The 12,312-nt window shown below is 36.2% G+C and overlaps 1 protein-coding gene across 3 annotated transcripts in view; it reads right to left on the bottom strand.

Moving 5' to 3' along the window:
• Positions 1-2,052: 2,052 nt before the first annotated feature.
• Positions 2,053-12,312, bottom strand: part of erich2 (glutamate-rich 2) — an 11,603-nt gene continuing 1,343 nt past the window's right edge. The window contains exons 1-10 of one of the 3 annotated variants that reach the window (XM_083564348.1): positions 12,287-12,312; positions 11,841-11,880; positions 10,400-10,436; positions 8,959-9,048; positions 6,943-7,020; positions 5,204-5,301; positions 4,811-4,989; positions 4,651-4,708; positions 3,193-3,264; positions 2,053-2,397 (exon numbers count right to left, since the gene is read on the bottom strand). The exon at positions 12,287-12,312 is cut by the window's right edge and continues 220 nt beyond it. In XM_083564348.1, coding sequence (XP_083420474.1) covers positions 2,219-2,397; positions 3,193-3,264; positions 4,651-4,708; positions 4,811-4,989; positions 5,204-5,301; positions 6,943-7,020; positions 8,959-9,048; positions 10,400-10,436; positions 11,841-11,880; positions 12,287-12,312 — 857 coding nt within the window. In that variant the 3' untranslated portion in view covers positions 2,053-2,218. Of the gene's footprint in view, positions 2,401-3,192; positions 3,265-4,650; positions 4,709-4,810; positions 4,990-5,203; positions 5,302-6,942; positions 7,021-8,958; positions 9,049-10,399; positions 10,437-11,840; positions 11,881-12,286 lie in introns of all 3 variants that reach the window. The other 2 variants (XM_083564346.1, XM_083564347.1) reach the window with 2 other exon arrangements.

The raw sequence follows: 12,312 nt of genomic DNA, 5'->3' as shown, positions 1-12,312 counted from the left end.
TTTTATTTTAATTAAACTTGCAGAAAGGAAAATGAGATTAAAGCTAGCAAGTGGCATTGTTCTCTTGCAAAGATGCTTATTCAACAGATAAAGGTAATAGCTATGGGGACAACTGGATCTTGGTTATGTATTGAATATACTGTATTGTTTGTCTTTTTGGGATTTGATTAAAAGATCCTAAGGTTAATAATATACAGTATTCAGGTGATCCCTGGCCACCTGCAAATATGGAATACTTGGGGTGTGTCTACAATTACCAAAGTAAACAGTATGTCACTAGAAAATTACTATTAAGGCATGATACCTAGTGTGAATTATGGTCCACAACTTGGAAATATATTTGAATAAGTAATTGCTTGGCACCAGTGATGAGCTGTCAGGACCAGCAAGACTGAATCACTGACTTACATTTTAATATATTTTTATCCAGGAATATACATTACATTATTACCAAGAGTCTATTCTCTTAATTTAATAGCATTTCTCATAGCATGTCTGTATTCAATGAAGGTTTGATATAATCAGATTTCAGCCACCATATCATGTGTTGCCCAGGCGGACGGTCAGAGAGCGCACTAGTCAGAGCTCGCAACCCGCATCTGTAGCAAACTGCATAAGCTCAAATATATTCATGTGGATTTAATAAGTCAAGTCAAGTCAAGTTATTTCTATAGCTATTTTCACAACAGACATTGTCTCAAAGCAGCTATACAGGATTTAACAGTTAAGGTGAACGATGTGTATTTACCCCTGATGAGCAGCCATGGTGACTGTGGCAAGGAAAAACTCCCTTAGATGTTATGAGGAAGAAACCTTGAGAGGAACCAGATTCAAAAGGAGAACCCATCCTCATTTGGGTGATATCAAGAGTGTGATTATAAATCCTTAAACAATACAGAACACTGGAGACCAGTAAACATGAGCCACAGATTGTAGGATTATGAGTAATGATCTTTCCACAATCTTATACAGTCATTTGAGGTTATGAAACAAGGGGCTACTGAGCAACTCATAAAATAAAACAATAAAAACATTTGCGATCATCACAGATCCAACACCAGCTTCTCCATGCCAGAACTTTTAAACACTCAAAGAGGTCCAATGTCCAAACTTCAAATGAAGTGGGATTTAAATGGTGCTTTTTTTAAAGGTCCATAATCTTCATGTGTAACTGGTTCTCATTCCACAATGACTGACAGAGGAGAAGAATTTGCTTTGATTTGATTGAATTGCAGATACACTTACAAGGACATTTACAAGATGAACTTTTCAAGAAAAGCTGGACATTGTGAGGTCGACCAAAATAGTTCAAAAGTTCAGTAGTAATGCTTTTTATGAACCTTTTAAACTTTTGTGTTTACTTTCCTGATGAAATTTGCAACAAAAAAAAAAAACATTTTAAATCCCCGGGAAAAGCGAAATGCACTGAAAAAATGCACGGAAGCCCTGAGGTCATTTGATGAGGTGAAAATCAATGCTTCTGTTAGAGATGATGTATACAGGAGGTGCAGTTGTGGCTACAGTGAAAGGAGACGTGTTGAATTGTGTTTGTTGGTTTTCTTGCTTTAGTAATAACATTTATTCTCACTTTATGAGATTCCTGTGTGTGATTCGGTGCTTAGTTATACTGTGTTTCTCTCTAATATTGATAGTTTGTATAGCCAGGGCGTCATAATGATGGCATTTAGAAGTGGATTGTTTTAGGTAGGACACCACTGAAGGTGTAAAACTCATGGTCTGTCACTGCTTAGCACTCACAGCACTACTTTTTTTTTTACCTTTTTTACAAGGAACAAAATCTTTATGTTTCCTAAATTATCCACTTTAAGTGAACATTAATAAGAGCACTGATGTTAGCATTTCTATAAAAAAAAATATATATATATTGTATATACGTATATATATATATATAAATTTAAATTTATTTGGTTGCTGTTTAATTTAAAAAAGATTAAAGCCATACTATATATATATATATATATATATATATATATATATATATATATATATATATATATATATATATATATACACAATTTATTTGTACTCTAACAGCTAAGAGAAATGTTAAAATAGAAAGGATATAATGTAATAAAGTCATTCTGAAATCGAAAGGAGCAGCGCTGGACATGCATTAATCTCACATGTGCAGCAAAATCCAGTAAAAAAAAAAAGGAAGAGCTGCAACTGGTTTGGAAAGATGCTGAGAAGATGCTCTTCATCGCTGGCTATCCTCCTCTGTGTCAGATGATGAGCAGATGTTCTCTCCATCAGAATCAGTACCTGTGTCTGTATCATCATCATCATCATCTTCACTTCCACTGCTGCTTTCTTCATCATCATCATCATCATCATCATCAGATGTGTTTTCATCACTGCTAAGGCCTTCCTGTGCTTCTTCTGAAAGTGATGGCGCACACACCCACACACACACACACACACACACACACACACACACACAGCTGATGTTCCTGTATATCAAAAGCTTTTCTTAGAATGTCTTTGGATGCATTAAATAGTATAACATTTTTCCTTCACTGGAACTTGGAAACCAAAACCTGTTCCAGCAAAGCCAGGACCATGATGATATGCTTTACTTGGGTTGCAGTAGAAGATCTTGAGTGGCCTGCTATAGAACTCTGAACTTAACTTAATGGAAGGCTGAAGGCATGACTATACTAACACCCTTGTAGCTGAATGATCACAAATCACCACTTTAAAATCTAGTGGAACTTGATGTGGCATCTTAACATCTTTAATGGAGGTTATTATAACAGCAACTGGGGACTAATTGTGGAATGGCATGCTCAAAAAGATATATATACCAATCTTATGGTCAGGTGTCCACAAACATTTGTCTATATAGTGTGTACATACATATGTACAGGTCTATATACAGAGTACCAGTTAGGACACACCTTTTCCTTCAGTGTTTATCTTTTTATTATTTTCAACACTGCACATTAATAATGAAAACATCCAAACTATGAAAGAACATGATGTGTTAAACATCCAATAATATATTTTATATTTTAATAATTGAACTAATATAACTTAGTCATTTACTATGTTGTTGTTTTAGGGACTATAAACAGAATCTGATCTATAATGCTGTCTTTACCTGGATACATTTAGAGGCCACAAAAAGAAGAGCGTGAAGCTGACAGAAATACATGTATAGCATTGGCTCACCTATCAGTAGTCTCTCTTCAATTAGAGGGAGAAAGCTTTTGGCCTCGGGGTTGTCTGGTTCATAAATAAGAACTAAAAGACAATAAAAAGGAAACAAAACAAAAAGAATGCAGAAAAGTGTGTGAGATTACTTTGGTCAAAGGAAACATAAAATAATGCAATAAAACGGAGTTACTGTTTGATCAATGTGCACATTTACTGCCTAAAATAATTTTTTATTAACTAAAATAATCAAACCTGAACAAGCAAAAAAAATGACTTAGTCACAGTGAAGAGGTGTGGTCTCTGTACTTGACATGAAAAATGCTACAGCTTCTTCACTGAGAATGACAAACACTGAGGCCACACCTCCATCACTGAGGCCACACCTCTTTTACTGAGAATAACAAAAAGGCCACAGCTCCATCATTGTGGCTACACCTCCTTCACTTAGAATGAAAAACACAAAGGTCACACCACCTTCACTGAAAATGACACAGAGGCCACACCTTCACTGAGAATAACAAACACCAAGGCCACACCTCCTTCACTGTGTACACACTTTCCTCACTGAAAATGACAAACACAGAGGACACACCTTATTCACTGAGACTTACACAGAAGCCATGCCTCCTTTGCAGAGGCCACACCTCCTTTACTGAGAATGACACAGAGGCCACACTTCACTGAGAATGACAAACACTGAGATCACACCTCCTTCACTTAGAGCAACACAAAGGCCACACCTTTACTGAGAATGACAAACACTGAGGCCACACCTCCTTCAATAAGAATAACACAGAGGCCACATCGCCTTCACTAAAGCCACACCTCCTTCATTAAGAATGACCCAGAGGCAACACCTCCTTCACTGTGTACACACTTTCCTCACTGAGAATGACATAAAGGTCACACTTTACTGAGAATGACCAACACTGAGGCCACACCTCCTTTCCTAAGGCCACATCTTCTTCACTGAGACCACATACTTTCACTGAGACCACACTTCCTTTACTATGAATGACCAACACTGAAGCCACACCTCTTTCACTTAGAATTACATTGAGGCCACACCTCCTACATTAAAGCCACAGATCCGTCACAAAGAACCACACCGAGGCAACAACCACTTAACAGGAAATAACAAACTGAAGCCAAACTTCCTTCACAATGACTGGAAAATATAGAGGCCACGCCGTCTTTCTTGTAAAATATATAACAGACACAGCTCCTTCACTGGGAATTACAAACACACAAAGGCCAGACCTTCTTTACTGGGAATGCCAAACACCAAGGGCACACCTAATTTACTGTAACTGATATAGAGGCCACACCTCCTTTACTGTGACTGACACAGAGGCCACACCTACTTCACTAGAAATAATAAATACAGAGGCCACATCCCCTTTACCGTAACTGACATTAACAAAACAAACAATCTCGGATAATCTCATGTGATAAACATGCAGTCACACTCACTCATTCGGCAGAGTTTCTGGGCGAGTGTGTACTTCTTTTCCATTACCGCCTTTAGGAACTAAAAGTGAACATACACACAAAACACACAACACACACTTCAGTCATCAGCTTCTTACAATGGGTAAAGCTAATGTAGACAGCAAGTATACACGTGTCTGACCTCTGCAAGCAGCTCGATGGGAGCCTGGAAATCAGCAGTTTCCTCTTCTTCATACTTTTCTTCATCATTGCTCCTTGCCTCGTTTTGGCTTTGGCCAGTTCCACACTTTGGTACTGCCACGTTTTGGGGCACCTGGACTACAGGTTCATGCGCACACTCTGAACTTCCAGTTTTCTCTTCTGCAAAAACGAGACGTATAGTTACTTACTATAGAAACCAACACAATTGCATTAAAAGGAAACCAGGAAATGACACAACTCAGATCTGCTGTTACAGAAAATCAAGCAACCAAATAAAAACTGAGAGCTGAAAAGTGTTTTTAGTAAAAATGTGTTCTTTGTGTACCTAAATGCTCACCGTCTAGGTATGACAGAGTAAAATGGGTTTAAATACCTGTACCACCAGGAGCAGAGTGTTTTGGTGATCTTTTTTGTCTGTGCATCATCATGTCTGCTGGTGCTGAAGCCTGTAAACCAGCCTGCTTCTCACTTCTGGTATAGAGTTATCAAGAGAGTTAAGAATGGTATAGAGTTAAGAATGAGTGCCGTCGGCAGCCACGCTACATAAAACACTGCACATACATGAGAAGAGACAGGAACGCATCGTGCTATTTCTCCTCCGTGCGAGACACAACATACCGAATACAGCCAGGCACAAAAAAACTGAGCTTTATGGAATATATAAATAGATTTAATTAGGTGATGGGCATCATAGTCTCAGATATGCTATACAATATAATACAAGCCCCAATTCCAAAAAAGTTGTGACACTGTGTAAAATGTAAAATAAAAACAGATTGCGATGATTTGCAAATCTCATAAAGCCTTATTCCATTCACAATTTAACAAACCAAAAAACATACTGAGAATATATCCAAAATTTTAAAGAAAAACTAAAGTCATTTGGAATTTGATTTGTTTTAAAAAAGTAAGGACAGGCCCATGTTTACCACTGTGTAGCATCAGGTCTTCTTTCCGTATACATCTTGGAACTGAGGAGACCAGTCGCTTAAGTTTTGGTTGAGGAACGCTGTCCCATATATCTCTGATACAGGATTCTAGCTGCTAAACAGTCCTGGGTTTTCTTTGTTGTATTTTTCGTTTTATAATGCGCCAAATGGTGCAAGGTCTAAACTGCAGGATTCTTCTACTACTACTGTAATAGACGAAAAAAGACAAGTTCTGGATGGCAGCATTTGTTGCTCTAAAGCCTTTCCAAATGTGCAAGCGACACATTTCACAGGCACACAATCAGAGATGCGACTTTTTTAACTAAGCGCCGATAACAAGCCAGATAGTCCTTTTCTTCTTTAGTCCGGACGATGGGGTGTCCATGGTTTCCAAAAAAAAAATTTTTTTTTTATTTGTCTGACCACAGAACAGTTTTCCACTTTGGCCCTCAGTCAATATTGGAATTTCTGGATCATGTTCATGCATGCTTTCCTCTTTGCATGATAAAGATTAAAACTGCGTTTATGGATTGTCTGTATTCACAGACAATGAGTTCTGGAGGTGTTAATGAGCCCATGCAGTGGTTTCCATTACAGAATCATGACTGTTTTAAATGCAGTGCCATCTGAGGGCCTGAAGATCATGGGCATCCAATATAGATTTTTGCTCTTGGACAGAGATTCCTTCAGCTTCTTTGAAAATGTTGATGATATTATGTACTGGCAATGATGATATATTTACCTGTTTATGTAGATGAATATTATTCTAAAATTGTAGACAATTTATACAATTTGAAGATATTTCACAGATTGGTGAAGTTCTGCCCATCTTTACTTCTGACAGACTCTGCCGCTCTAAGATACACTATTTATATACAACCATCCTTTTTAATTACTACTTCCAGACATTTTTTGACGTGTTGCAGAATGTTCAACGTGTTCAAAATGGCCTTATTTTAACATTTAACTTGTTCTATTGTTTATGAGATTTACAAATCATTTCATTTTATACAGTGTTCCATTGGGGTTGTATAAATTCAGTACTTATTATATATTATACTGCAAAGAAATAATATTACTGATAGCACTTATATAATAAATAATAGCTGTTAATATTATACACCTTTTTATTTTACAAAAACAACAGTCATGCTTTAAATCATTTCTATGGCATTCAACATACCTTGATATCGTGTGGTTGATGTTAGTCTTTTTAAAGCTGCTCTCCAGCTCTGAGACAAGATCTGGATTCAGCGTGACCCTAAATTAAATATATATGTATATAAAGTTACAGAAAATAAAAACATCCTTATTTTATTGACCATAAATCTGTTCAGCAGATGCAACCAATTCCAGAGTGTGGAAAAACATGGTGGGAAACACAATCTGTCTGGAATTTAGTGTTTGTTGATTAAAGATGTTTATTATTATGTTTAGTCTGTTTGTCATCTAATGGGAGTGACGAGGGGTTGAGACAGATGCAAAAATCCAAACTGTGATCCAAAGTTGTAAACAGAAACCAGACCCTGGTCAGGGAGCGACAACCAACCAACAGAAAAACAAGGAAATACACTGAACATTATTTTGCAAATGGAAAGTGGGGTATAAATACACAAAGCAGTCAATGATTAGATTCAAAACAAGCGACTGCAATAAGTCACATGACGAAAACAACCACTAGCAAGACAAGGGGAGAAGACAGGACATGAATTACAATATAAAAACAGACACTACATGAACATGAAAACTCAGAAGTGCACCATAGTCCTGCTATCAGATACTGTATATTCCATCTAAACCTTTCGAATTATCATTATGTTTTATTTTAAAAAGCTAACTAGCTAAACTATTCATAAACAGTCCACATGTACACATTTAAGTACTAATATTTAAAACTAATCTGGATCTTGGATAAATTGATAACAATCCAGTATTCATCTACAAAATAAGGTTCTTCGGTATTTTTCCTCATGAACAAGTTTTATTTATTTATTTATAAAACAAATTCTGTTCATGTTGTTTATGAGTCACAAAGCAAAAATAGATGGTTGGAATCATTTTTATTTTAAAACCTCAATATCCGGTGGGGGCCAGTCAACATGATAAGAATGGGGTCCTCAAAGACAAGGAAAAACATGGGTCCCTTAGATGCCGATGTTGAGCCCTTGACCAAGGCCCTCAACCCTCTGTGCTCCAGGGTTGCTCTATAATGGCTGACCCTATGCTCTGATCCAGTTTTCTAAAAAGCTTGAATATATGCAGGAAGAATTTCACTGTGCTGTACTGTACACGTGACAAGTATAACCCTCTTTTTTTCCATGGTCCTTTTAAGGTTTCCTCCTAACATGATCTCAGAAAGTTTAATCATTTATATTTATTTAGTAGACACAAATATTGACGTCCTAACCGATAACGATGGCAAAATTTCCTTTGTGTAACACTTACACTATCACCTTCCTTATACAGGGAATGCCTGTTGCACAACACTGAACAATCTCGCACTGGTTCCACACAAATGCCAACGTCCCAGGGTTCTCCTGCGCCACGCTCACTGTACTGCGAGAACCCACATAGGTGTATTTCACATTCCCCATTTGTGTACAAAAAAACGGTGAATTTTTATTTTTGCCTATATTTCCTATTTTATCTATAAATGAGCCAAAGTCATTTTCTGACTAATGATTTGTTGTTAAGACCATTACAACTGTTATATTCTGCCCTTTGGGGCAGTTTTATTTTTGCCCAGGATATAGTATAAGTCTCAGGGTGTCCTAATTAAAAAATTCAAATAAATTAAAAAAGACACAGTGGATTTCAGGAAAAAAACGATTTCATGGTTCTATTGGAACAGTTCTATTCAGTGTAGAAACTGTAATCAATAATTGTAATCAACGTGAACCCACATTGCTAAATTTTACATCATTATTTACCTTTTGCCCAATTTTTTGCCCAGAAGTGTAGCTTAAAGTCTCAGGGTGTCCAAAACCACAAGAAAGCCTACAAGACATCACTAAAGTACTACTGTAGGTACATACTTAGATAGATATTTACTTAAAGATTTTGGGTACGATTAGACTTCCATAGCATAACTGAGATTTGCAGCTCCAGTGCAAAACAGACAAACTGATAAAACAATACAGAGAAAAAGGCTGTTTCTTCTGTTTCTTAAAAAAAAAAATGATCCAACAATATATCTCACCTGTCCACATTTCCTTTGTCACGTCTTCTATCAGTGATCTCTGATGGCTGTTGTCCCTGTGACCACGTGCTCGGTTTGGGTTTCTGAGCCCTTAATGGGGTACGTATAAAAAAAAACATCAAAATCATACACAACCATAATTCGGAGGCAACGAACAATTGTAAAAAAGAAATAGAATGTGCAAGTTGAATACTATTTTTAATGAGTATTTAAATCATTCTTAAAAATAAAATAAAAATTCTTATTATTTATAATCATGTGGACCTTTTTTTAAAACCCAGAACGAAACAAAGAGGAGAAAAAAAAAGGATTATAAATGGGAGGGGCATACACAAAAAACTAAAAAGGGCAATAAACCAATCGAGATATTTCTAGACAACTAAAACACAAACAGACCTCCGTATTTTAAAACACAGACGATGAATTAATTTTATATAAAAAACTAAAAATAATCACAGGCCTATATTAATATATTTGGTTATTAGTGATGGATGAATGAATGCCTGGATGGATGGATGGATGGATGGATGGATGGATGGATGATTGGATAGATGGATGGATGGATGGATGAGTGGATGGATGGATGGATAGATAGATGGATGATTGGATGGATGGATGGATGGATGGATGGATGGATGGATGGATGGATGGATAGATAGATAGATAGATAGATAGATAGATAGATAGATAGATAGATAGATAGATAGATAGATAGATAGATAGATAGATAGATAGATAGATAGATAGATAGATAGATAGATGGATAATCAGATAGATGGATGGATGGATGGATGGATGGATGGATGGATGGATGGATGGATGGATGGTTTTATTCATCCCAGAGTCCCAATTAACAAATTTACAGTAAAAAAGTCAAGTACATATACATTATAAATTAAATATATCATGAAAAATAAATATATGGCTATATTATATAGATAAAAGTATTGGGACAGCTGAATTTTTCATCCTTATATGATTCAAACCTCGAGGGACACAATTGTATTGTAGAACGTTTTGAGATATGGTAGAATTACATTTTCCATTTACTTGAACTAGAACATCTAAACCTCTAATATGTAGACTGGAACTTCTTGCTATTTCATAAATGATAACAGAAACTTTTTTCACATATGTTCCGCATCAAATGCAAATATAAATGGATAAAAACAGAACGTGATGACTTTTACGAGATAGAAAAAGGTATTCCGATTTTTGTTCTTTGTGTGTATGGGGAATATCACGTGTCATGACGTGCTCTAATAGGAAATCAATCCACGATAGTAGCTCTGCTACTAAGACATGAGAATTTATACATTTAATTTTAAAAATAAATGCTGGAAAAACAATGGCCTGCAGTGTGTGTGTGTGTGTGTGTGTGTGTGTCAGCAATAAACACACTTGGAGAAATTGTATAAATAAGATTATGGGTGAAACCTACTGTGTTTTGGTTGGGACTGATTTATTTGCTGGTGCATCTGTCGAAAAGGGAGAATGTACATAAGAGAACAGGAAATGACACAAGTATCCACAAACATTATTACTATTATATATTAGTTGTTCTGTTTTACTGATTTTGACACACATACTGTATATAAGCTGTCATACTACAATTCATACCACAGAGCTGTTGGTTTCTCTGCTGATTGGTCAGAAGGTGTTGATTAATTGCACCTTGGACAGAAGTGCAGCTCCAGATCATTGGTTTTGTAGGGTTGAAACGATTTCTCGAGTAATTCGAATACAAAAATGCATCGAGGCAAATTATTTGCTTTAATGCTTCATTTAGTCCATTTAACTACACACACAGCACTGTGTTTCCCCACGGACCACTTTTACTGACGCACCACCCACTAATCACTGGAGCGCTCTGGACAGGTAAACACTATGGAAGCCATTTTCCAGCACATAAAAAAAAAACTGTTTGCCTAATTCCAACTTTTTTTCCTCACACTTCAATTTTTTCTAACAATTCCGACTTAATTTCTCGCAATTTAAAGATTTTTATTTCAATTCTGACTTTTTTCCTCGCAACTGAACTTTATTTCTCGCAATTCCAAATTTTTTTTTAGCCAATCGGGCAGCGTAAAGTTGTCCTGCCGGAAAACTTTACACATTGAAAATGAAATCAATTGTATTCAGTTGGAATTGCGACAAATAGAGTAAAAACTGCGCGAGAAAAAAACGTTGGAATTGTGTGAGAAAAAAACTGAATTAGGTCAACTTTTTTGTTTTATGTGGCGGAAATGGGCTTCCATACAACACAAAAGACGCTGCAGAATGAAAAAATTGAGGAACGGAGAGTAAAACAGCAATGGGTGAGGAGAAGATTCGGAGCGAGGAAAAACGACAGAAAGTTTCCAGAAAGTTTGGGATCATTTCAAACTAAAACATACAGAAAACACTGTACGACACATTTACCTTTTATGATTTTATTGATGTATATATTTGTATTTGCATTTTGATGTAATATGCCAATTGAATGCACTAAATGGGTTTAGTTTACACACTTGTATGTAGTTTCAGCAATAAAATTTAAAATTTTTCTCAAAAGGAAACACAAGTTTTTCTGTTCCACTGTAAATATGTCCAAATTGGACTCATCTGTCCACAGAATTTCTTACAGTCATTCAATGTCCAATTTTTGTCCGCTTTTGCTTTTTGATCGAGTTTGTTGCATAGAAACGGAAAGAACAGGCTCTGTAAGAGGAATAAGTTTAGGACATTCTGTTACAAGGGAAATGTAACTTTGGTGTGGTAACTGTGCCTCTGCATCAACACACCACTCAGTTATTGATTATTTTCCTTTAACAGCATGGCCCCAAAATTTTACTCCGTACATATGAGAGATTTATGAAGAAAGGTGAAAACTGTATATCTACCACTGGAGCTGAGGAGTCCTGGTTTTTCAGCTTCTGCATCCTGTAAACATAAAAACATGAAGGAGTGAAAGTAAAGCTTGGAAACTTGAATGGTCAATGTTGTGCTCTCAGAAAATTACCCAAAATGTGTGTATTCGATTGATTAGCTTTAATTTAAGCGTTAAAAGATCTCCTATGTATTTATTTATTTCTTTTTTAAATACATGATTTGTAATTACTGTCTTCTCACTACTATAGAAATTAAAAAATACCTAGACCAGTCCACATGCACACAAAGCTACCAAAGTATTTCCAAATCCTCTATTAGTGTAATCACGTTCTTGGCTTTGGAGAAGCATAGAGAAGAAAAACGCACCCATGGAGTCATGATACACTGTGGATTTGGCTACGTATAAGGAACAGATGTTATGTAAAGTCAGGAGGTGGAGTTAAGGCACAGATCTTACGTTCTTCTCGTCATTATTTCGCTGTG

Source organism: Silurus aristotelis (assembly GCF_946808225.1).
Source record: "Silurus aristotelis genome assembly, chromosome: 2".
Lineage (NCBI taxonomy): Eukaryota > Metazoa > Chordata > Actinopteri > Siluriformes > Siluridae > Silurus > Silurus aristotelis.
Note: the sequence above shows the minus strand (reverse complement) of the source record. Positions and strands in the feature narration are given on the sequence as shown.